General features: G+C 47.4%; 2 protein-coding genes and 1 long non-coding RNA gene across 9 annotated transcripts; 1 reads left to right on the forward strand and 2 right to left on the reverse strand.

Annotated features, from left to right (window-relative positions):
* The first annotated feature begins 271 nt into the window (after nucleotides 1-271).
* On the forward strand, nucleotides 272-16921 carry LRRC59 (leucine rich repeat containing 59). The gene is made up of 7 exons (XM_045376027.2): nucleotides 272-603; nucleotides 2847-2906; nucleotides 4939-5097; nucleotides 5333-5437; nucleotides 10014-10086; nucleotides 12891-13064; nucleotides 14925-16921. Exons 1-7 carry the CDS (start codon nucleotides 499-501, stop codon nucleotides 15170-15172), a joined length of 924 nt encoding a protein of 307 aa, XP_045231962.1. The 5' UTR covers nucleotides 272-498; the 3' UTR covers nucleotides 15173-16921.
* On the reverse strand, nucleotides 2884-8674 carry LOC141408803 (uncharacterized). Its single transcript, XR_012425691.1, has 2 exons — nucleotides 6742-8674; nucleotides 2884-6408 (listed from the first exon to the last, which is right to left on the reverse strand). It is a non-coding gene; the product is annotated as an uncharacterized lncRNA (long non-coding RNA).
* EME1 (essential meiotic structure-specific endonuclease 1) lies at nucleotides 16699-24910 on the reverse strand. 7 transcript variants are annotated; one of them, XM_074019348.1, is made up of 10 exons: nucleotides 24868-24910; nucleotides 22639-22966; nucleotides 22165-22351; nucleotides 21955-22082; nucleotides 19456-19542; nucleotides 19242-19363; nucleotides 18919-19036; nucleotides 18575-18690; nucleotides 17649-17838; nucleotides 16699-17387 (listed from the first exon to the last, which is right to left on the reverse strand). In XM_074019348.1, the coding sequence occupies exons 2-10, from the start codon at nucleotides 22675-22677 to the stop codon at nucleotides 17211-17213; spliced, it is 1164 nt and encodes a 387-aa protein (XP_073875449.1). In that variant the 5' UTR covers nucleotides 22678-22966; nucleotides 24868-24910; the 3' UTR covers nucleotides 16699-17210. The 7 variants fall into 7 exon arrangements, 5 of the variants coding, with proteins under 5 accessions (XP_073875449.1, XP_073875447.1, XP_005583723.3 ...); XM_074019346.1 differs by having other exon boundaries at nucleotides 18919-19105; XM_005583666.5 differs by having other exon boundaries at nucleotides 22165-22966.
* Nucleotides 24911-24927: the final 17 nt, after the last annotated feature.

Below are 24927 nucleotides of genomic sequence, written 5' to 3' on the forward strand. Positions count from 1 at the left end.
CCAGCTTCTGCTCCTAATCAGGGGGATTGGGGTGATCAGATGAGGTCAGTATTGGATGTCAACCCAATCTTCTGGCGTCCAGTCCGTGCCCTTTTGCCTCTTGGCACTGCCAGCAATAATGCCCGAGGGCCACCGGTGAACCGGGCTCGCAGCCTCCAACCCCACCCCTCCGACGGCTGCGACGTGCAGTGTATCACTCTGGGCACCAGGGGGCGTGCCCGCACACGCTCGGGCCGCTCTGGCCCAGCCCATCTCAGTGGTCGCGGAAGGTGACGTGGACACGGAAGTGGTCGTCGTCGCGGCACCGGTGGGAGCTAGGCACGGGGCTCGGAGTGCGGCCGGCAGGCGGACGGGCGGAGGCGGTCTCGCACCGGCGGCGACGGAGGGCTCAGGCGTCGTTGTTTGGGTGGGGGGCCGCTGAACTGACAAGCGGCATTTCAGCTCCTTTCACCCGCCAGTCGGAACCTCCGAGCCGGGGCCCGCTCAGCCGGCGTTACCATGACCAAGGCCGGTAGCAAGGGCGGGAACCTCCGCGACAAGCTGGACGGCAACGAACTGGACCTGAGCCTCAGCGACTTGAATGAAGTCCCGGTGAAGGAGCTGGTCAGTATCGTCCCGCGAGACCCAGGCGCCCACCTTCGCCTGGCGCTGGCGCCTGTGTGGGCCACCTACTTTCCGAAGCATCAGTTTCCTTTTCTTTAAAAAAAAAAAGCGGGGTGGTGGGACTAAGTCCTCTGGGAGGCCGCGTCCAGCCCAAGGTTCTTCCCGGGATGTACACGTGTCACTTTGGCGCAGTTCCAGAGCATAGGGAAGATCTGCTTCTCTGGCCCTAGACTTTTTACAGGCCAAGAAACGAATCTGCCACCTTTGGGGGACTTTCACAGCGCCCAGCTCCATGCCCGACCCAGAGTAGGAGCCCACGGAGCAGTTACTGGATGTATTCGAGAATGAATGAGTGACTCGTTCCGGGGGAGTAGGCCTCCTGGTAGACCTGGGTGTGGCCCAGAACCTGGCTCTTCTAGGAAGCTGGCAATTCCAGCTGGCTGCCCGAGCCCTGAGGCAGCCTACCTCGAAGAAACTAAAGTCTCCCCCCAGCTTGGCTGGTAAAGTCTCATCCCAATTCCGCTGAAACTGGCGGGAGTCTCCTTCGCCCCTCTCTCCCCCAACCTTTCTCCTGTAAACTGAGGCTTAGGGCTCCAGGAAGATTAGGCATCTAGTTTTGTCAACGTGGAACTAGTTCCCACATCCCTGCTTTTCTCACTCCGTTCCCCCTCCCATCCCCGCCAACGCCCTACTGGACTCACTTTGGGTGACCCGCACTTTGCTTTCTTACGTTGATAAATTACATTTGCCTTGGGCCCTGGGCCCAGTCTTTCTTCCACAGTGGACGGGTATGGCGATGCTTAGAACCGGGTTTCCAGCCCCTCCCAGCTCCATTGCTTAATAGCTGAGTGCCCTTGGCAAGCTAGTTAGCCTTTATGCTTAGATCTCCTCATTTATACAATGATGATAATAGTTTCCATCTCATAAGCTTAATGCGAGGTTAAATACCATTGTAATGGAAAATGCTTGGAAGGTGCAAATACTGATACTCGTAGCTGGTATTGTGGTTTTTCCCACTGTAGTATTTAAAACTGTTTTAGGTGGTCAAACGTCACTTTACGACTTTGTGACAGAAAGTGCAGTTTGCCAGAGGATCCTTAACTGAATATTTGCCTTCTTTTCTACCCCAGGAAGATAGATGGCCAGCCTTATTTCAACCTGCCCTAGGACTGCTCTCTGAAACCATGTACTCCAGGCATCTGAACAGCCCAGCATTAACCTTAGAGAGAAAGTTTTGCTGAGCTTGTCCCGCCTGGACATCATGGGAAAACAGAGTGGGATGTGAGGGCCCTTTTTTTTTTTTTTTTTTTTTTTTTTTTTCAGACGGAGTTTCGCTCTTGTTGCCCAGGCTGGAGTGCAATGGCGCGATCTCGGCTCACTGAAACCTCCGCCTCCTGGGTTCAAGCGATTCTCCTGCCTCAGCCTCCCGAGTAGCTGGGATTACAGGCATGTGCCACCATGCCTGGCTAATTTTCTTTTTTTAGTAGAGACGGGATTTCTCCGTGTTGGTCAGGCTGGTTTTGAATTCCTGACGTCAGGTAATTTGCCCACCTCGGCTTCCCAAAGTGCTGGGATTACAGGCGTGAGCCAATGTGTCGGGCAGGGCCTTGTTTTTTCACTCTGTCATTCACTCTGCTACTTACTCGATCAGTCATGATTCAGGGAACATGTATGAATATTGAGTACTTGTTCTGAGGAAGGGCCTGAACTGGGGAGTATGGAAATTGCAAAGCTTTATTAGACACTGTCCCTGCCCCAAAACCTAATAAGAGGGACACTGGGTAATATTTATTTTTAAAGTGCTAGGAATAATGTCTAAGAATCTAAATTTTGCTTTCCTTCCTTCCTTCCTTTTTTTTTTTTTTTTTTTTTTTTTTTTTTTGGAGATGGGGTCTCACTGTGTTGCCCAGCCGGCCTCAAACTCCTGGGCTCAAGCGATCCTCCTCTCTCAGCTTTCTGAGTAGCTGAGGCTATGAGACTACAGATGTGAGTCCCTGTGCCTCGCCTAAGGTTTCCCTTCTTGGATGTTGTACAGCCACGTCCCTTCTGTTTGCATTCTTCCTTAGATCGTGGTTGACTGGCTCATTTTTCCTCTTATTCCCAGGAATGTTACTCTTTACTGCCATTTTAAAAAGGCCTTTCCTAATCATGGGAACTTTCTCTGGAAAATGCTTCATTAACAGATGTCACTGAATTGTTCCAGGTGTTGGTCTGACAGGTTTTTCTCATCCTCTTTTACCTAGGCTGCTCTTCCAAAGGCCACCATCCTGGATCTGTCTTGTAATAAACTGACTACTCTACCGGTAAGACTGGCATGCAGCCATGACTCCTTCTGGTGCCTCGGATGCATCTCCTTCCTGTTTCGGGGGTGGATGGGGGGCGGGAGGGTGTCATAAGGCATAATTTCAGGATAGGCCTACAGGCAGGCTATAGCTAAATCTGAGTGTGTAGGGGAGGCATAGTGGAGTGGGGTGGTTAGTCTCAGTGGGAAAGGAATTGAGATGGAGGCCTTATTCTTCAGAACAGTGATAAAGTAAGGCCACAGAAAACTAGACTCAATAGGATGCTAAGTAACTTACTGGGCCCATCTTTTTTCTACATTATTTTATTCCTCTGAAAAATAGTTTACCTCCCTACTGCTTAGAGGATGCGGAGACCATTTTGTAAGTTGCTCTGCATTCCAGGGAGAAAGCTGTGAACAGCTTCCTTGTGCATCTTTTGGTGGGGAGCAAGAAAGAATGTGATTTTATGGGACTACCTTATCATTATTCTCCCAAAGGACTTGAATTACTTGAGATTTGCTCAATTTGGTCAGCACATTCAGTCTATAATCAAATCCTTTTGATTTTTCTTGCACAACATCTGCCAGTTCTCTTTCTGCTCCACTTGTGTAGACAGTGGATTCATTCAGCCCCTCAGCCTCTCCGACGTAGCAGTGCTCCTGCACGGTCAGGCCTAAGTGGGCTATTGTTGCCTCTTCCACCCATCACTCTAGCCGTGCCACTCCTTGCTGTACTCCAGAGTAACTTCCTATTTGGCCCTGGCTGTGGCTCAGGGATCAAGTTCAGAAGTTCACAATGTCCTCATTGGATCATTAGTCCACTCACCTCTCAGTATACTCCTAGGCCTTGCTCATTGTCCATGGTACCTTCCCACAGCTCATCAAAAACTGTTTCTAACATTCAAAAAGCATCTGAGATCCCACTTCTTCCAGAAAGTATTTTGTGTTGAATAAAAGAAGAATATGTTGGGAGCTGTGGTTCATGCCTATAATCCTGGTAACTCAGGAGGCTGAGGTAGGAGAATCACTTAGCCCAGGAGTTTGAGACCAGCCTGGACAACATAGCAAGACCCCACCTCTAAAAAAATAAAAATAAAAGCAGGGTAGCAATTCCTTGCAGCCACACTTCTATTGTACACTTTGCCAGATGGTCATTCAGCCAAGTGCACTTTTGAATCTGAGCTTGTTCTGTTGTCTGTACTGACAACTTCCATTTCACTCTGCACTGCAGATCCACTGGCATTTCCAAGTCCCTAGAGAGCACGAATAGTGCCTCATTAGCTGAAGTTGTACCATCGCTTTCAGATGAGTGCTTAGCAAAGGTTTAATGTCGGGGATGTTTTGACCTGTGTTGAGAAAGAGCCAGGACTTGGGTAAGCTGGGCCCCAGCCTGTTCAGTTAGTTATTCACAGAATGTCCGTTGAGCATCTGTGTTAAGTACTGTGCTAGGCGCTGCAAATAACAAGAATCAGACTGAGGACTCCAGGAGTGCCTGATCTTTTTAAAATGCATGAGCACACTGTTTTGACAGATCCTATCAATGGTGAGCATAGGGTGCTGTGGAAGGACAGAATGGGTCCCACACCACTCCAGGAGCAGTGTGGAGGGTGGGCTGGAGCAAGAACTGAGGATGAAGAAATAGTGTTTTGTGCCTACTTTGTGCTAAGCCCTTTTCCATACACATCTTGGTAATTATCACCAGGAATGGCACGTGTTCTCTGCATTTTCATTTGAGGAAGAACGGCTGCTAACAGTAGAACCAGGATATTTGCAGGGGGTACCTCTGACTTGAGGGCTTCCAGACTGTTACACCAAAGTGTGTGAGCCCAAGGCTTAGATGAGGAGTGTCCAGTCTTGTGGCTTCCCTGGGCCACATTGGAAGAAGAAGAGTTATCTTGGGCTACACATAAAATACACTGACGAGCTGAATAAAGAAGAAAAAAAAACCTCGTAATGTTTTAAGAAAGGTTACAAATTTGTGTTGGGCCACATTTAAAGCTGTCGTGGCTTGTGTGTTGGACAAGCCTAGCTTAGTTTCTCTCTTTGGATCCTAGTCGGATTTCTGTGGCCTCACACACCTGGTGAAGCTAGACCTGAGTAAGAACAAGCTGCAGCAGCTGCCAGCAGACTTCGGCCGTCTGGTCAACCTCCAGCACCTGGATCTCCTCAACAACAGGCTGGTCACCTTGCCTGTCAGCTTTGCTCAGCTCAAGGTAACAATTCATGAACCAGTGTTTCATGGCCAGGTGTGGCAGAGAACTCAGGGACTCTGGAGCACAGCCCTGAGAAAGACTGACAGAAATACCCCCTTGTTGTCCTGCCTCAGATGGCGCTTCCTACAGGTGGAACACAGAGGGGCATTCTTCCTGCTCGTTTTATTCCACCCTGAAGGTCTATGTATGTGAACTTGGGCTTAACAAGCCTCTTTGCCCATTGCCATCTCTTTAGAACCTGAAGTGGTTGGACCTGAAGGATAACCCCCTGGATCCTGTCCTGGCCAAGGTGGCAGGTGACTGCTTGGATGAGAAGCAGTGTAAGCAGTGTGCAAACAAGGTAAGCAGCAAGCTCCCGGTGGCGCCTTATATACTCCCCTGGGATTTCTCCTCCTCCTGTTTTTCCTTCCTAGGGCACCTGGAGCTTTGTGTGGAGTTAAGCATTCAGGTCCCAGTGAAATATGTCCACTATGAGCCTGTCAAGCAGAGACCTTTGTTTCTGCATTTACTTTATTTTTTTGTTTTTTATTTGTTTTGAGACGGAGTTGCTCTGTTGCCCAGGTTGAAGTGCAGTGGCACAATCTCAGCTCACTGCAGACTCCGCCTCCCAGGTTCAAGCGTTTCTCCTGCCTCAGCCTCCCGAGTAGCTGAGATTACAGACACCTGCTACCATGCCCAGTTAATTTTTGTATTTTTTAGTAGACATGGGGTTTTGCCATGTTGGCCAGGCTGGTCTCGAACTCCTGACCTCAAATGATCCGCCCACTTTGGCCTTCCAAAGTGCTGGGATTACAGGTGTGAGCCACCGTGCCCGGCCTGCATTTACTTCACAAGTCGCAGAACAAGACTTCTCTACTGCAGTACTTCCTCTCTTAAGAAGCCAGGAGCTTGCATGATGCAGCATGACACTGTGTGGACAGTTGTTTTAACAGTACCAGGGGGTTAGGGGCCATGGCCTTTCTGAGGCACAGTCGTAGGAATGTTGATAATAAAAGTGATGATAAAGATGTTACAGCTGTAAGTTTATAGCTGTAAGCAGACACGTCCTGGGCAGACCTGGTATTTGATTACAGTTGAGTCATCTGACATAGGAGTGAGGAACTGAAAGCAGCATGCAAGACAACCATTGTCTGTGGTCAGTAGCCTGGAAGGTGTCGTACCCTGCCTATTAAGAACAGCATTATACCTATCTTAATAACTCCAACTATAGTCACTTTTTCCCTCCAGCTTTGGAACAGATTGCTGCTGCTTCAGCTGAGCACCAAATGACTGACTTGGCTATGTTTAAGGTGCATGTTGAACAAAAAAGACCTAACTTTTTTTTTTTTTTTTTTTTTTTTTTTTTTTTTTTGAGACGGAGTCTCGCGCTGTGTCACCCAGGCTGGAGTGCAGTGGTGCGATCTCGGCTCACTGCAAGCTCCGCCTCCCAGGTTCACGCCATTCTCCTGCCTCAGCCTCCGAGTAGCTGGGACTATAGGCGCCCGCCACCGCGCCCGGCTAGTTTTTTTTTTGTATTTTTAGTAGAGACGGGGTTTCACCATGTTAGCCAGGATGGTCTCGATCTCCTGACCTCGTGATCCACCCGCCTCGGCCTCCCAAAGTGCTGGGATTACAGGCTTGAGCCACCGCGCCCGGCCAAAAGACCTAACTTTAATTACTAGATTTCATGGGTGAAGGATGAGTCTCTGCTGTCTCAAGTAGAGAGTAAGAGAGTAAGATACTTCTTATCATTAGCTCAGGGCTTCTTATATAATCTCATCATCTGTATCATCACTTATTATAATAAATCAAGTACAAAGTTAACACAACCAAGTAGCTAAGACAAGAGTTTTCCCTTAGATGAGAACAGTGTAAATGATCAGTGAAATCCTCTTTTGAAAACTGGGTGCTGTAGGAGGTCTGTTCTGAAAACTGACAGTAGCTACCATTGATTACTCTTTCCTTGTCATGGATGCTTTCCATGCACCATCTCACAATCCTCAGAGCCCTGAGGAGTCAGCATTACTTTCATTTCTCTGACACAAGAAACCCTTAGCATATACATACCTTTCATTCATCCATCCATCCATCCATTCAGTAGATGATATGTGGAACCATAGGAAATTGATGATATTCTACAGTTTTTGACATACAAAAATAATTTTTATTGAGTACAAAGGCCTTTTGTATTTGCATATGTCTTTCAGCCAAAGCTCCAGGCAACGTAGTGGATGTGGTAACTAAAGCCATGGTCTCTGGCACAGCTGTCCTGGAGCTGCAGCACACCTTTAGGCTTTGTAGGGAAATGGCCTGGGCTAGTCAGAATCAGGTCGCCTGTCTGCAGGAATTAGTTTAGGTCTTACTAGCTCTGTCCAGGTAAGACCTAAACCCTGGTGGGTATATGGGTTAGTCTTAATCAGCTTGGTACATATTAAAGCAACTTCTAAAAATGATTTGTTCAGTGTATTCATCAAGTGCTTACTGTATGCTGTGAACTAGGGTAGCTAGACAAAAATTTACCCTCCAGGAGTTCACAGACTCCAGACTATGAGAATCTGTCCCATTTCTGCATTGCCTGTGTTTTCAGATAATTAATTTTTTTTTTTTGAGACGGGGTCTTGCTCTGTCACCCAAGCTAGAGGGCAGTGGCACGCTCTCAGTTCACTGCAACCTACACCTCCCAGGTTCAAGCAGTTCTCCCACCTCACCTTCCTGAGTAGCTGGGATACCACCTCAGCTAATTTTTGCATTTTTAGTAGAGATAGGGTTTCACCATGTTGGTCAGACTGGTCTTGAACTCCTGATCTCAGGTGATCCACTCCCCTCACTCCTCTTCCTCAGCCAACACCCTGGACTCTCACTTTCCACACTCCCTGCATCATGGCAACGGGACCCATGACTTCTCCACTGCCTCATTGCCCTGAGCCCTAACTCTAGGTCCAGACCTGATTTCTTTTCTTTTTTTTTTTTTTCTTTTTTTTTTTGAGACAGAGTCTCGCTCTATCGCCCAGGCTGGAGTGCAGTGGCACAATCTCGGCTCACTGCAACCTCCACCTCCTAGGTTCAAGAGATTCTCCTGCCTCAGCCTCCTGAGTAGCTGGGATTACAGGCGCACACCACTACGCCCAGCTAATTTTTATATTTTTTAGTAGAGATGGAGTTTCACCATATCGGTCAGGCTGGTCTTGAACTCCTGAGCTCCAGCGATCTGCCCACCTTGGCCTCCCAAAGTGCTGGGATTACAGGCGTGAGCTACCGTGCCTGGCCCAAACCAGGCTCTTGAAAGGAGATCCTTTTGATGGTCTGCTCCTGAATACTTCTTATGATGGGTGTGTGCTTGTCTGGAGGTATGCCTGTCTGGAGTTTTCTAGAAATAAGAAATATGAATATACATGTCTGTCTCATGGGCATGCATATTCAAATGTAATTGTTAAGTGCAGTAGTAAAACAAGACCCTTTTGCTAGTAGTTTGGGTTTTCTTCTTTTTTTCTTACGTGGTAAAAATAATAAGCAACAGTACTTATTGAGCACATATAATGTCAGAGATTATACAAGGCAGCCAATACAAGTTATATTATTTATTCTTCACAACACTCCATAGAGGTGTATCTTATCTCTGTTTTCTAGATCAGAAAATTGGCTCAGAAAGGTTAAGTCACTTGCCAAGGTTATACAATAAGGGGTAGTCAGGATTGCGTTGGGCTCCAAGCTTACACTCTGTCCCCTACAGCCGAAGAATACCAGCTTAAAAAAAATACAAACAGAAAAGGTCTGTTTGTACCTACCCCACACACCATAGCGAGAATCATTGCGATTGTGTGGTTAGAGGTCATCCATGAGCGAGTTGATAGGGATCTGGGGAGCTCAGAGTGCCGAGTACAAGTGTGCTGTGTGTAGGCTTCTCTCGGAGCTTTCCTGTGCATGTGGTGAAAGTGTGTGGGACAAGCTCTGCCCTAGGAATGCAGGGGACTGTGCTCAGGTCTTAGCTGTGCTGCTTTCTGGCCATTAGCAGTGGACAAATCATCCTTTGAGTCTTGGTTTTCTTCCTTTTGAAATGGGAATCAGCCATTCCTCAAGTATGTATTGAATGCCTGCGATTAGCTAAACTCTGTGCTAAGCATGCCCTGTGGGATACCTACAGATCATACAGCGGTTCCTGCCATTAAGGAATCTGCCATCTTATGACCAAGCCAGATAGGTAGCAAGTGGTTACAGTGTCCTGTGTTGAATTCCACAGGAGTAGATGGAGTGGGACTTAAGGTAGCCAAAGCAGGGGCAGTCAGGAAGGCGTGTTGGAGGAAATGCTGCCCCCAAGTTGTTGTTGAGGGTCATATGGAATCATGCATGTGAGAGTGAGTGTAAATGGCAGAACTTTTTACAGATTCAAGTTGGCATTGTCTTTCACTTTTTTCTGGCAGTTTTAATGACCTGGGCTCATATCACTCTTCTCCAACTAAGGTTGGCACAGTAATTTTAGGATACAAAGATACAATTAACTCCATTAGTTTGGTGGTGGTGGTGGTGATTGTTTTGAGATAGGGTCTCACTCTTCACCCAGGCTGGAGTGCCATGGCGTGACCACAGCTCACTGCAGCCTTGACCTTTTGGGTTCAAGTGATCCTCTCTCCTCGGCCTCCTAAGTAGCTGAGACTACAGGCATGTGCCACTGCGCCTGGCAAATTTTTTACATTTTTCTGTAGAGACAGGGTCTCATTATGTTGCCGAGGCTTGTCTTGAACTCCTGGGCTCAAGCAATCCTTCCACCTTGGTTTCCCAAAGTGTTGGAGTTACAGGTGTGAGCCACCACATTCAGCCTAACTCTTTTAGTTCTACATTGCTATCATGATAATCTGGGAGCCTGAAAACAGTCTGTTTTGAGACTTCCCTGAGCAAACGTGACTGTGAAGAGCACTACTTTTCCTCCTTTCCCTTTGCAGGTGTTACAGCACATGAAGGCCGTGCAGGCGGATCAGGAGCGGGAGAGGCAGCGGCGGCTGGAAGTAGAACGTGGTAGGTGGCTGTCCCTCTTGTAGTTGTCTTTCAGGTCCTCATCCCAGCCAGTGAATTCTCATGCTTCAGGAGCTGGGATCCAGTAGAATAGTCATGAAGAGCAGTAATTGGGTGGTGGGGGGACAGTATTGTGGTGGATGGTATCATCTTCATCTGATGAATCTCTCTTCAGTCCTGGCTTCTCTGCTGAGCTCTAGAGGCAGTCAACTGCTTATATTTCATCTCTGCTTGGAGGGTTAATAGGCACTCATATGAAGTGTGGCTAAAAGAGATTCCTGATGGCCCTTCAGTCCCTCCTAGTGTTCCCTATAATAGGAAATCACTTTCCCTGTAGTTATTCAAGCCTGAAATAGGAAAGATGTTAATGACTCCTTTTTTTCTGTAATTCCCACATCCAGTCTGTCAGCAAGTCCTATGTGGGACTGTTTCTCCAGCTTCGGTGCCATCTCTGTAACCAGCCACCATTCTGGGACCACCACAATGCCTTCCAGCATATCTCCATGATGCTGCCATCTCCTTAAACTCAGTCTCTTCACAAGAGTCCGGGAGATCTTTTTAAAACATAAATAATTATGCTGCTGCTCGCTTAAAACCCTCTGAACTTAGAATGAAATCCAAACTCATTGACAAGGAAGGCCAGCAAAACCCACCTTGGCTCAAGCTTGCTTGCCTGCTCTCCACCGGCCTTGTTGCACACACAAATGAGACTGTGCCATTAATTTGAGCTTGAATACACCAACTGCAGTCTCACTCAGGGGCTTTCCTGGGTTTCCTTTTCCCTTAGTCTCTATGTGCTGGCTTCATAATCCCACATCTCTGCTCAAATGTTGCCTTAGGTTAACTGTAACCCTTTTAGAACCACCAGACTAGAGTAGCCATTCTACCTTCACTTTGTCATACCCTGTGCTAGTTTCTTCTCTTTTTTTTTTTAATTATTTTTTGAGATGGAGTCTCACTCTGTTGCCCAGGCTGGAGTGCGGTGGCACGATCTCGGCTCACTGCAACCTCTGCCTCCTGGCTTCAAGCCATTCTCCTGCCTCAGCCTCCTGAGTAGCTGGGACTACAGGTGCCCCTCTGCTAGTTTCTTTAGGGCACAGATGACTGTCCTCTTTATGTTCACCTGTTTATTGTCTCCTTTAGAAAGTAAATGATATAGGCACTGGAACGTGGCCTGTTTTCTTCATTGCTGCATCTCAAGCACTTAGAATAACCCCTGGCACATAGTAGGTGACTGGCTGGCTGATTTCTGAGCCCCTCGCTGGAGGACTCCTGTGGTTCAAGAAAGGATATGTACAGTAGTGATTACAGGCAGTCCCTGAGAACACCATGCCAAGTTACAGCCATCCCTTATTACGCATGGCCACTGTGGCAAGGCAGGCCCATGTTTACTCTGAGCCCTGCTGCCTTCACCTCTCAGTGGCCCGTGTTCCCTAGAGGCTGGGTGGAGTGTGTTCTTGGCATTCTGGTGCCCAGCTGGAACTTGGAGCTTGTTTCTACATGGAGAAGCAGTGGAAAGCTACAGTATTTACAGTAGTACTATTCAGCTACATTATGGCTAACATGGGCTTTTAAGCCCTAAAAGGACATTTAACCATCATTTGTGGCATTCTGGCTTTGGAAAAATGTATTTCAGCCTTCCAAATAACTAATTTGGAAATGCATTTTTAGAACCCAATAATTTGGAGGTTGTAATTTGGAAGTGTGTAAACATGCTTGAACTGTTGAGTAAATCTGAGTGTGTTCCTGTGTTCAGTTCTCAGATTCATGAGTTCAAGTCTAGAGGCTACTCTGACAAACTCTTAGGCTTATTTGTTTTTTAAGACTAGTCAAGTGCAGGCTGGTCCTAGTGCAGTGGTGTTTACAACTAACTGATCACAACCAGTTAGAGATTTCTTTCTTCCTTCTCCACTCCCACTTCTTCACTTGACTAGCCTTAAAAAAAAAAAAAAAACAGAAAGCAGTCAGTGCAATAGTAAGAAGGTAGGTTCACTTTTTAAGAACAACATTGCCATTGTTACTTTTTTTATTTTCTTTGAGGCATGGTCTCACTGTGTCACCCAGGCTGGAGTACAGTGGCACGATCATGGTTCACTGCAACCTCTACCTCCTGAGCTCAATCAATCCTCCCACCTCAGCCTCCCAGGTAGCTGGGACTACAGGCTTGCGCCAGCACACCCAGCTAATTTTTTCTTTTTTCTTTTGTAGAGACAGTCTTGCTATGTTGCCCAGGCTGGTCTCGAACTCCTGGCCTCAAGTGATACTCCCAGCTTCACCTCCCAAAGTGCTAGGGTTATAGGCATGAGCTACTGTTCCTGGCCTCATTGTTTCTAACCCCAAACTTGAGTGCTCATTTTCTGTTCTCACTTGTCCCCCCATGCCACATTCATTTCTGAAGCTTGGGAAGATGGGAGTCCCATAGAAAACTGCCATGGCTTTTTCTCTGCATGGCTGAGTGCTAGAAGGCTATCAGTTGCTATGCCTTCTGAGTTAGTACCTAATTCTAGAGGAGCACCACTTATCCCTCACACTTTGCTTAGGTCCTCCTTGTTATTTTACCCTAATTTCTCTGCTGCTTGAGGAGAGGAACCTTGTAATCAGAATCCATTCAGCAAACCCTGAGAGCAGCTGCTTTTGGGGAGGGCTACTTCCAGGAGCAGAAAGATAACTGTTTCCTTTGAATATTTCTTATGTGAACCATGGCACCAGGGTAAAGGTGGCAGAATCTGTACTTTTAATCACTTGGGAAAGCAAACTGCTGGAGTGTTTGAGAGAGAAAAGTGAAATTTTGGTATATTTTGTTGTAGAGGCGGAGAAGAAGCGTGAGGCCAAGCAGCGAGCTAAGGAAGCTCAGGAGCGGGAACTGCGGAAGCGGGAGAAGGCGGAAGAGAAGGAGCGCCGGAGAAAGGAGTATGATGCCCTTAAAGCAGCCAAGCGGGAGCAGGAGAAGAAACCTAAGAAGGAAGCAAATCAGGCCCCGAGTAAGTTTTCTGCCTGTTGTGAGGTTCCAGCAGGGGTACAGTGGAGACACTCATGTTTCTAGGCATAGATGACTGGGTGAGCAGGCCTGCACACCTTAGTCAGATACATTACTCTCTAAAGCTTGGGAGTGGATGAGAGGTTTGGTGCCAGGGAATGGGGGGCTCTCCTAGGGAGCTAGTGCCCAGCTTGCTTGTTTCTCCAGTGCCCACATACTTCTGTGCGGGTGTTTTGATCAGATATGTCTTGGAGCATTCCCGGAACAGAGTCTCACCTTTTTTTAGAGGTGAGGTTCTAAAATCATTAAGAAATGCAAAAATCACACACGGTCAAGTTTACTTTTTTTTTTTTTCGAGACAAGAGTTTCACTCTTGTTGCCCAGGCTGGAGTGCAATGGCATGATCTCGGCTCACTGCAACCTCCGCCTCCCAGGTTCAAGAGATTCTCCTGCCTCAGCCTCCCAAGTAGCTGGGATTACAGGCGTGCACCACCACACCTGGCTAATTTTGTATTTTTAGTAGCGATGGGGTTTCTCCATGTTGGTCAGGCTGGTCTCAAACTCCCAACCTCAGGCGGCCTCCCCAAGTGCTGGGATTACAGGTGTGAACCACTGTGCCCAGCAAGTTTACTCTTAAAAGTGCCTTACAGTCAGGTTCTGTGGCTCAGGCCTTTAATCCCAGTGCTTTGGGAGGCTAAGGTGAGATCACTTGAGCCCAGGAGTTTGAGACCAGCCTGGGCAACACAGAGAGACTCTGTCTCTACATAAATTTAAAAATTAGCCAAGTGTAGTGGCACACACCTGTGGTCCCAGCTACTTGGGAGGCTGAAGCAGGAGGATCTTTCAAAACCAGCCTGGGCGACAGTGAGACCCCTCTCTGCTTGAACACGAGAGGTGTCATTTTCCCTGCATTCAGGGAGGCATATTGTATAGAAAACACATCTTTGTGTTTTACCTGAATATGTCTGGTTGAATTTCGTTAGTGATGTGGCTCCATATGCTGCAGAGGATCAGATACCTTCTGGGTGAAAAGGGACCCCTGAGGGAGAGGCAGGTGAGGGAAGGAGCTCTGTACAGAGAGTGGAGGCCTGTGGCCCTACCCCTACTCACCCTTGTCTTGAACAGCACAGGACCACAGGCCTCCACCCTCCTGATCTCACTGGTTTTTAATTTCCTTGTTGAAATCGAAGATCATACAGGGTAGTAATAAGGATTAAATGAGGAAGCAGGGTCATGCAGTTCCTGGCATTGTGGATGCTCAGTCAAGTTTTTTAAAATTTTGTCTAAAAATCTCAAAACCAATTTTTTCTAATTAAAAATGTAATATATGTTCATTGCAAAGAATTGAGAAAAGATATCTATCTAGATACATATATCAGAAAATGGCAACCACCTGTACTCCCCCATTCCTAGCAATCATCACTGCTTACAATATGGTGTATTACCTTTTGGGCTTTCTTTTATATATACATTATATCATAATGACAATAATGATAAATCCTGACCCTGCTTCCCCAAGTGGACAGTACTCTGTCAGCGCTGGGTGCCTTCTGATAAGCCCCTCCCTCTGTGATCCCAAGAGGTGTGGATCACCATGTTACCAAGGAGAACTTAGGACCCTGAGGGCTGTGAGCTACACGAGACACACAGAATGAGTCCCAGTTTCAAATCCACCCCCTCAAGATCCAAGGGAAAAGGTGTTTCTGTTTCGGTCTCTGGAGACATTTTTTGTCTTCAAGTCCTGGAGAGTTTTTGCTTGAGGAAGGGATGTAGGTAGATCTGTACGGAGGAGACTAGCAGAGATTGGTATAGAGTGGGTCTCCTCTGACTGAACTTGTTTTGTCTACTGTTACTGTTCCTCCAGAATCTAAGTCCGGCTCCCGTCCCCGCAAGCCACCACCCCGGAAGCACACTCGTTCCTGGGCTGTGCTGAAGCTGCTGCTGCTGCTGCTGCTATTTGGTGTGGCGGGAGGGCTGGTTGCTTGTCGGGTGACAGAGCTACAGCAGCAGCCCCTCTGCACCAGCGTGAACACCATCTATGACAATGCAGTCCAGGGTCTACGCCGCCATGAGATCCTCCAGTGGGTCCTCCAGACCGACTCTCAGCAGTGAGCTTGTCCCCAGCACCTGCTGCCTCCCAGCCTTGGAGTTTGGATTCCTATGGAATTGGGTTCTGCTGGACACAACCTCTTTTTAGCATCAGACCTACCTGCCATCATCAAATGGCTGCAGATTGGGTACATGAGACCTCCTCTTTGTAGGACTTCTTCGTTCCTTAGTCAGGGTTCCCTGGTGGAATGAGGAGAAATGGGAGGTGGCGGCGGGGGGAGCAGTTACCTGCATGCCTAAAGGAGTAGGCTTGGGGGTGGGGAGAGAGAAAACATAGCCTTTTCTAGTTGTTATACAAAGCTATGTAAAGGCAAGGCTCGTTTCTACTAAATGGTCAGCTGTCACTACATTTATACTTTTGTATGCCACAAACCCTTTCTTTCATGCCTCCCTGGGGAATCAGGGCAGATCAGGAGGAAGTTTTTGGGGACTAAAACACCACACTCAGTAAATCCAGTCTAAATTAGGGGGTAGGGGTATTCCTGTTTTCTTCAGGACCTCAGAGATATAAGCATTTTAGCAGCCACACAAAATCTGTGGCTATGAAAGGGACTTCATGACCATCCAGTCCAATATAACACTTGCAGACAGAGAAACAGGGCTTCCATGACTTGCCTAGTCTCCCAGCTAGTTTGAGGCAAAACTGGATTCCCACTCTGGTATTCTTTTTTCCCTTTACATCATTTTCCCTCCTTTATAATGTCCTGAGAGACTAGAACTCACACCAGAATTGATTCCTCAGGCGAAGCATAGAATCTTTCATGGTAGACAGATTTCATGACTCAGAGATAGAAATCTCTTGCTATCATCAGGTCATGGCAGCTCCTGTGGAGTCCTGCCCAACTTATGTGGCTTCCATAAAATGGCAACAGTCCAGGCTCCTTGCCTCAATTTTAGAGCATTAATTCCCTAATTGCCAGTAAGCAAGGAGGTGGATCTCTGCAAACCTACACTGTCTATGACAGCTCTAGTTGTATTTGGTGTGACTAAATACCTCAAAGGCAACCTGCTTTTGCAGGTTTTGAAGTGTCAGCTTCATAAGACACTGAGGTTTAGAATTGTTTGATTCTAGACCATAACTGAAGGGAATAAATGGAAACAGGAAATGAAGGGAAACAAGTAGCATCATGGAGCTGAAAAGTGGTGCATCACCCAATGACTAGCACAAACAAGGATCGCGCTGTCCATTCTCTTGTCTGCTAGAGTAAGCATTTTCTTGCCTCCTTTGCTTCATCTTTTCACAACAGCTGGATAGAGGGATCAGAAATGACTGTGTCATGGTGCTCATTCACTGCAGCCTCCCAGTTGCAAGCTCCTTGGCTCCCCCCGGAGGGAGCAAGAATCTGTCATAATTCAGAGACAGAGGGCCTTTTAGCCCTAATGACCTTTTGCATGGGACTGCCACTCATGACTGTCCTGATATTGGAAGAAAGGACTTTGTTAATCTTCTCCCCCATAGCTCTGCTGCGTAGGTCTACACCTTACTCAGACTCACTACACATTCCTCTAGTCTTCCTCCAAGCTCCAGAGCCATTGGTACAAATGCTTTATTGAAACTAAATACATAATACATACAATGAGATGAAGACAATATAGAAGTCTGCATAGTCATCATAATCCCGTTCCTTGGCCGGTTGAGGCAGCTCAGTGGCTGAGCCCAGTCAAGCCAACCCACAGCTTCATTCACGACTTCCAAGATTTGATGCTAATTCTTTTGGATTTCTACAGTTATTAAATACGTGTCTGAGTGGACTGTCTTTGTTCCTTTGTGTTTTGAGGGTTGGCTGGGTAGGAGTGGGGGTGGTTTGTGACAGTGAATTTTTGCCAGGAGAGGAACATTAAATGCCAAAGGTAGGTGGCAGTATTTCAGTCTCTGCCCCAGCTGACAGGCAGACCTTCACAAATAACAAGACCCAGGAAAGACTCGGCCTCACCTAGGCTTGTATTTCAGGAGGTGCTGCCAGTCTCTTCATTGCAGTCAGGCTCTGAGGTTGGGAAGGTGGAAGTTTCCAGCTTTTCATCCCATCCCTGAGGGCTAGAATCAGTCAGCACTATCTAAAGAGAGATGTGGCTGTAAAGTGGTCATCTGAAGGTAGATACGCCTCGATAGCTCTGGTCCAACGCGGCGAGAAGTGGATGTCACACCTTCCCCACGGCGCACCTGTATGTCTGCGAGCAAATTCTGGCATTCTTGCTCCGAAAAACACTGCCGATAAGCCTGGAAGTGGTACATGACCTCTTAATATGGTACCATCCACAGTGATCCCTTCTCCATGAGCATAGAGGGTTCTATGCTTGGCTTGGGGCATGAGAACCTGTCCTCCCTCCCTGGGTCAGCATTAGCAACTCTGATCTTAGCAGACCTGCAATGCTGACCTGTGAGGCCTTTGTGGGCCCTCAACAGTTGTCCATGGAAATCCGGAGGCTCACTGAATGCGCAGGCAATGGGCAGTGACCCCTGAGCCCTGGAGTGGCATACCTGTACCAGGAGCTGTGGGGAGGGATAGGCATCCACAACTGCACTGGCCGTTTCCAGGCTGACTCGGTTCAGCTGCTGAATCTGTCTCCTCCAGACCAGTGCGAGACCCCTGCCAGCACGGTCCACCTTCACCCCTCCAGCCCAGTCACTCTCCACACAGAAGGAGAAGGTAGTTTCATCTCGGAGTTTCCTGCAACAGCATAGTTGGAGAGCTGCAAGTTGCTCATTACTCTCTTACATCTGTTCTCTCAAGTGGCAACTGAAAAACCCACCCACTGACGTTGGAAGAGGTGGGCACCATGTTACATCTGGCCTTTTTGTGCCTTTGACAATTTGCTCACTTTGTTCCCAGGTATAGTGCCAGTTGCTAATTAATTTAAAAACTACGTCTAGTCCATTTTGGTAGAAGAAAAGGTACCAGATTCTTCAATATTTGGAAATCTGGAGTCTATTTCTGGTTCTTCTCACTGCTAGGACCTTAGACAAGTCAATCTCTTCAGGCCTCCATCCCCTCAAGTATAAAATAAGGGACTTGGACTGGATTGTCTCTGAGGTCATTTACTTATTTTAAATTCTGACAATGAACACTCCTTGAACTAAGGCTAAAAATTTCCTTTCTGAGTGCTTATTACATTGTGATCTGACCTGTAATGAATCCTGGTAACTTGGCCTATGGTAACCTGGCCTATGATGTCAGCCTGTAGAACACATACTTACACATAAGCGAAAGCAGAATATTTGAAAAGGGGCTAGGCTTGAGGACTCTTCCCAAGAATCCCCAGCATGAGGTCAGCTCCTTCTGCCTCCAGCTTGAGAGACAATGGGCTGACTGCAGAGATGAGGGGAAAGGGACATTTGCTTTGACTGCAAGAGCATGGTAAAGGACAAGGCCCAGCGTGGAGGCTGGACTTGCTGGGGTTACTCACTTGAAGGGCGTCTCAGCCACAGCCTTTGTGAATGCACATGTGAAGTCAGCCAGTTCTTTCCAGCTCTGCACAATTTGAGCCTGGGCTTCTGTGTGTAGCTGCAGATCCACCAATGCCTAGAAACCCAAAAGCAACGATGGACGGGAGGGGTAGAGAGAGACTAGCTGCAAGTCACTGTCCACTAAAGCCACACCACAGCCCCTTGGCTCCCTGTTTGGCACCTTCTCTCTTTCTCAGTGCCAAGAGAGAAAGCAGTATGCAGCAGGCATTTTATTCTTTATCAATAGGAAGTCTCAGGTGACCAGTGAGTACCCAGCCCGATTCAGGCAACAGGACGTTCTTACCTCTTCAGCGTCTACCCTGGATACCATGGACCCTATGCTGGCCTCTGGTTGTTTCTGTTGCTTCTCCTTGGTCTGTTTATTTGTTCCCTGTTTCCCTCTGCTTGGAGGATTCCGAGTGCTGGTGCAGGGGAGGAAATCAAAGGACAGCAGCTCCAGGCTGAAGTCAGGCAGAAGATGCGGAAGAAGACTGGACCAGAGCATCCCCCCGGGCTTGTTAGAGACAGACTACCTTGCAGAGTGACCTACATCTGCGAAGAATAAACTCACCCCCTTGGCCCAAGAGCTGCCCCTTTTAACATGAAATCACCAGGGCAAATCCAAACCTGAAGCATTTCTCCTGATCCACAATCACCAGTGACAGAGCTTTCCCTGCTGTCCTTGCTGTGATGTCAGTTACAAAGCCCTGAAACGTTTCCTTCCCTTTCATAGTGCTGTCCAGGCTTCCCTGCATGAAGGGGCAGAAACTGCATTAATACTTGCTTCCTAGTAAGAGTCAGCCCTCTGTTCCATGTCCTCCCACCCTCTGGCTTGGCCCACCTGCTTTCCATTGTAGATCATGGACACAAATGTCTCTGCCCGGAGCAGCACCAGGACTGTTGGCTCCTCTACCCAGTCCTCTCCGTCCTGCCAAAGTACCCGGAACACAGCCCAGGGAAGGAGGTCAGCAGGTAATGAGCACCTGTGAGAGTGGCCCAGGTCTTCTGGGTGAATGAACTAACTCCCACCCCTTATGCATTATCCCTCTGGAATGAAGTCACTGTGGCAAGAAACAGTGTTGCTATCCCTCCCAGCCCTCAATTGTTCAGTCTTGGTGCCCTGCATCTCAGAGACAGTGAATAAGAATAGAACATAGCAGCCAGGCGTGGTGGCTCACGCCTGTAATCCCAGCACTTTGGGAGGCCGAGGTGGGCGGATCATGAGGTCAGGAGTTCGAGACCAGCCTGACCAACACGGTGAAATCCCATCTCTACTAAAAATACAAAGATTAGCTGGGTGTGGTGGCACATGCCTATAATCCCAGCTATTCGGGAGGCTGAGGCAGGATAATTGCTTGAAACTGGGAGGCGGAGGTTGCAGTGAGCCGAGATCACACTATTGCACTCCAACCTGGCAACAGAGCTAGACTCCGTCTTAAAAAAAAAAAAAAAAAAAAAAAACACAGCAGGCCAGGCACAGTGGTTCACACCTGTAATCCCAGCACTTCGGGAGGGCTAGGTGGGCGGATCACCTGAGGTCAGGAGTTTGAGACCAGCTTGGCCAACATGGTGAAACCCTGTCTCTACTAAAAATACAAAAAATTTAGCTAGGCGTGGTGGTGCATGCCTGTAATCTCAGGTACTCGGGAGGCTGAGGCAGGAGAATCACTTGAACCCAGATGGTGGAGGTTGCAGTGAGCCGAGACCACGCCATTACACCCTAGCCTGGGCAGCAGGGTGAAACTCTGTCTCAAAAAAAAAAAAAAAAAAAAAAAAAAGGAGAAAGGAACATAGCAAGTTGAAAGGGGCTGGGGCCAATTTGTTCTGTACATTTTGAATAGGGGAATGGAGGAAAGGGAAACTCTTCCAAAGGATTTAGTACAAGTAAATGACTCTGGCTTTGAAGGCAGATGCTGTGAGCTGAGTGGCCCTTACAAACATGTAAGTTCTTTTGTGACAAAGACAAGAATCACAAGGGAAACTTCAGTCTATGAGAGCACCTCCTGTTTGTCACAGGTAGGGCATAATCAAAGTCAAGAATGCCTCAAGGCCAACAATCCTCCAGCAGTACAGTATTATGGAGTAATTGGGGAGCAGGACTTTTATAGAAAGTTTTCTGATTGGGTCCCTATAAGCAAAGCAAGACCTATAGGTCGGGGGAGCTCTGGGTTCTCATTCCCGTTGTGATCCTCAATAAGGCTTTTAACTTTTCTGGGCCCCAGTTTCCCCACCTGTGATGTGGGGAGAAGTCCTACCCTATAGGATGACTGACAGAAACACAAGAGAGAATGTGGGAGTGCCTTGAGAGGGTAAGCTGCTCTATGAATATAAAGGCTTACTAATACCCCCAGAGTAAAACGTGTGGGGAACTGTCCTGTGTTACTGAGAAAGTTATCAGATCCAAAAAAGAAATCAAAGAGAGGAAAAAATACTTTTTTTTTTCTTTTTTCATACAAGATGCTTCTGGTGAGATAAAGAATCTTAGTGCCAGACAAGGTGGCTCACACTTGTAATCACAGCATTTTGAGAGGCCAAGGCAGGCAGATTGCTTGAGCTCAGGAGTTCAAGACCAGCCTGGGTAACATGGCAAAACCGCGTCTCTACCAAATATACAAGCTCCACACTACGATCTCTACAAAAAACACAGGGCCCATGTCTTCTGGCTCCCAGCTGGGTGTCACCAGCGGGGAACCCGAGGAGAGGACTAGTGGGAAGGAGGAAAGTGAAGTCGGTATTTTTCCCCTGGCTCCCTCCCAGCGGGGTCCCCTAGGGTTTGCCGTCCCCCTCTATGGCAGCTCATAGCTTCGCTCAAGGTGATCCTCTCTCCATGTCTCTCTCCTGGATTCTGTTAACCACTCCTTCCCCTCATCCCTTCAGGCATAGGGATGGTAACAGCTATGCCAATGGTTCTCAACCGGGGGTGATTTTTCCCCACAAATGACATCTGGCAATGTCTGCAGACATTTTTTATTGTCATGACTGAGAGGGGTACATTAGTAGAGAGCGGCCAGGAATGCTGCTAAACATTTTGCACATCACAGGACAGCTCCCAAAACAAAGAATTCTCCAATCTAAAATGTCAATAATTCTGAGGTTGAAAAACCGTAAGTTGTGCTGTTATTACTGTGAGGTACCATGCTGTCACTAGTAGTTTCCTCGTACGCTGCCCATGCCTTGGCAAACAGTCCCTTTATTCAATCTTCCTTCAATTACCCTGAGTTGAATGTGCCATCTCTCTTCCTGCTGGGGCCCTGACTGCTAAGTATCCTTTAAAATAAAAACATATTTATCCTGTAACTGCAAGGGAAGGAGGAGGAAATGTCAGCCAGAAAATCCCTACCTCAGACGGCCCAGCCCTTCTCCTCCAAGTGACACTGCAAGGCACGGCCTGCACCTCAATCACACAGCGGCACTGCATGGACTGCAGTGCTCCCAGGAGCTGGCCCCCACCTTCCATCTGTAAAAGCACTGCAACAGATAGAAAAGGGACTGTCAGTGGGTGGTCCAGAAAGCAGATAACTCAGCACAGGACAAAGATACATGTGAGGACCTGGATCCAGCACCACAATGACGTGTTTTAAGCATTCCTCTGGCCTCTGGGCTTTCATCCTGGTAACCAGTGCTGCATTCTTTCTTTCCTGTCGTCTCAGGGTGCTTTCCTTCTGCCTTGCTTGTCTCTGCTGCCGGCATCCCTGTGAGCCTCTTCCCTGGACCTTCTGACTCTGCTTGGTTTTCTTCTGTGGTGGGAGGATATCAGAATTTGCTTTGGTTACTACCAAGCTGCTGCTCTGGCCAGGGCAGGTAGAGGGGTAGGCTGGAAGCTGACGGCATGGATCTAAGATCAGGTCCTTGTTATCTGCTGCACTCCTCTCTGGGGTATCATGGAGAGGAACTTCAGGGATCTTTGGAAAGGGCTGCTTTTTCCAGTCACATGATACACCTTCATTATTTTGATGATCCAAAACACTTTTAATTGGGGAGCTAGAGTCCTCAGGGCTCGGTTGCTTGTAGGTCAGAAACTTACATGTAAGCCTTTGAGCCAGAGGAATAAATTCTTCTTCATCTTCACTTTCACTGCTTAGCAACCTGACTGGCGGCGTTTGTGTGACAGTTTCAGCTGTGTCTGACACAGGTGGTGAAAGTAACCCTGGTGTTGGAGGACAGGAGGCTTCAGAATCTGAGATGTCAACCACTACAATCTTCTCCTCCCTCTCAGGCTGTCTCCTCTTTGTTGAAGATGGTTCCTTCTTCAGAAAGGCAAATGTTGGCAACTCCTCAGAGTCACTATCACCAGAATCTCGTGAGGGTGATGACTTCCTTAGAGCCATCAGTATGTGCTATCAAATAATTCCCTAAAAGGAAAAGAGACATACAACACAGACTAGAGCATTCAATTCAGTCCACCAGCTGTGTTCCATAGCCAGGCTTTATGACGTAAATATAAGATACAGAGAATACAGAAACAGAGAAATATGACATGGTCCCAACACATTCAGTCTGGAACTCTAACTCTTGGTAATCTAACAGGAATCTTCCTCAAATTCTTTCCAGGTCAAGTTGAGGTATAAACAAAGTAGAGTTACCATTACAAAATTTTAATGGGGGGAGGTGGTAACAAGATTTAACACCTCCACCCCCTTGTTGATCTTCACATTTGAAATGGAGATGTCAAAAGTTATTCTTTTTTGAGATGGAGTCTCGCTCTGGCACTCAGGTTGGAGTGCAGTGGCACAATCTTGGCTCATTGCAACCTCACTCCCAGGTTCAAGCGATTCTCCTGCCTCAGCCTAGCTGGGATTACAGGCGCCCACCATCATGCCTGGCTAATTTTTGTATTTTTAGTAGAGACGGGTTTTCATTATGCTGGCCAGGCTAGTCTTGAACTCCTGAACTCAAGTAATCTGCCCGCCTTGGCCTCCCAAAGTGCTGAGATTACAGGCATGAACCACCACAGCTGGTCAAAAACTGTTCTTTTTAAAAATTGAGACATAGGCTGGGCATGGTAGCTCATGCCTATAATCCCAGCACTTTGGGAGGCCAAAGCAGAAGGATCACTTGAGTCCAGGAGTTCAAGAACAGCCTGGGCAACATAGTGAGAACTCGTCTCTACAAAAAAATACAAACATTAGCTGGGTATGGTAGCTCACACCTGTAGTCCCAGATACTGAGGAGGCTGAGGTGGGAGGATCGCTTGCGCCTGGGAGGTCAAGGCTGCAATGAGCTGTGATTGTACCACTGCACTCCAGCCTGGGTGACAGAGTGAGACCCTGCTTTAAATAAAAATAAAAATAAAAATAAAAATAGAGATATAATTTGCACAGCACAATATCCTTTTAAAAGTGTACATTCAGTAGTTTTTTAGTATATTCACAATGTTGTGCAACCATCATCACTATTTTCATCACCTCAAAAAGAATTCCTGCAGCCATTAAGCAGTCACTATCCATTCCCTCCCTCTCCCCAGCTCCTGGCAACCATACATCTGTCTCTATGCATTTGCCTATTCTGAATATTTCATATAAATAGAATCATACAATATGTGGCCTTTTGTGCCTTTTTTCACTCAGCATGTTTTCAAGGTTTATCTGTGATGTAGCCTGTATCAGTACTTAATTACTTTTCATGACTTAATAATATTCCATTGTACGGATATGCTACATTTTGTTTATCCATTCATCACTTGGACATTTAATTTGTTTCCATTTTTTTGGCTATTATGAATAATGCTGCTATGAACACTGATGTACTACTTTTTGTGGAGGTATGTTTTCAAATCCCTTTCGTGTATATACTTAGGAGTAAAACTGCTGGGTCATATGCAAAGCTAATCATTCCTGGAACATTTACTAACACTGTAGGTATGACCCAGGAGGAGACATGTAACCTGCCTAGGCCTCAGTTTCTTCCTTAGTAAAACAGGGATGATAACAGCACCCATTTTATAAGGTGGTGAAAATTAAATAAAATAATGCATCCACCGCGCTTAGTACAGCATCTAGCACACAGCTGGCTGAATAAAGTAAGTTGAATGACTAGGGAGGGGGCCTCATCTCTGACCCTTCGCTGGGCCTCCGTTGACATCTGCAAACGAGGGGAGTGAGACAAGCGGGCCCCTGTCCGACAAGCTCTGCGCCTCTCAGGCTGGCGGTCCGCTGCAGAGGCTCCTGGACGCCCTAGCCACCAAGACTCTGCAGATAGGTGCTCAGGAGGGAAGTCCCGCCTAATCCGCTGGCCTGCAGCGGGGTACACTCACCTGCAACTTCTCCCGCCACTCTTTCAACTGCCACGCAGGGCCCGGAAGTAGATCTCCTGA

Source organism: Macaca fascicularis, chromosome 16 (genome assembly GCF_037993035.2).
Source record: "Macaca fascicularis isolate 582-1 chromosome 16, T2T-MFA8v1.1".
In the NCBI taxonomy this organism is placed as follows: domain Eukaryota; kingdom Metazoa; phylum Chordata; class Mammalia; order Primates; family Cercopithecidae; genus Macaca; species Macaca fascicularis.

Coding starts and splice junctions, on each gene's coding strand:
- LRRC59 (XM_045376027.2), top strand. CDS start 499: ATGACCAAGGCCGGTAGCAAGGGCGGGAACCTCCGCGACAAGCTGGAC. Junction 604..2,846: donor AAGTCCCGGTGAAGGAGCTG/GTCAGTATCGTC, acceptor TCTTTTACCTAG/GCTGCTCTTCCAAAGGCCAC. Junction 10,087..12,890: donor GCGGCTGGAAGTAGAACGTG/GTAGGTGGCTGT, acceptor ATTTTGTTGTAG/AGGCGGAGAAGAAGCGTGAG.
- EME1 (XM_005583664.5), bottom strand. CDS start 22,942: ATGGCTCTAAGGAAGTCATCACCCTCACGAGATTCTGGTGATAGTGAC. Junction 19,106..19,241: donor GATCAGGAGAAATGCTTCAG/GTTTGGATTTGC, acceptor GCTCTGGTCCAG/TCTTCTTCCGCATCTTCTGC. Junction 18,691..18,918: donor CCAGGGTAGACGCTGAAGAG/GTAAGAACGTCC, acceptor TTGGGTTTCTAG/GCATTGGTGGATCTGCAGCT.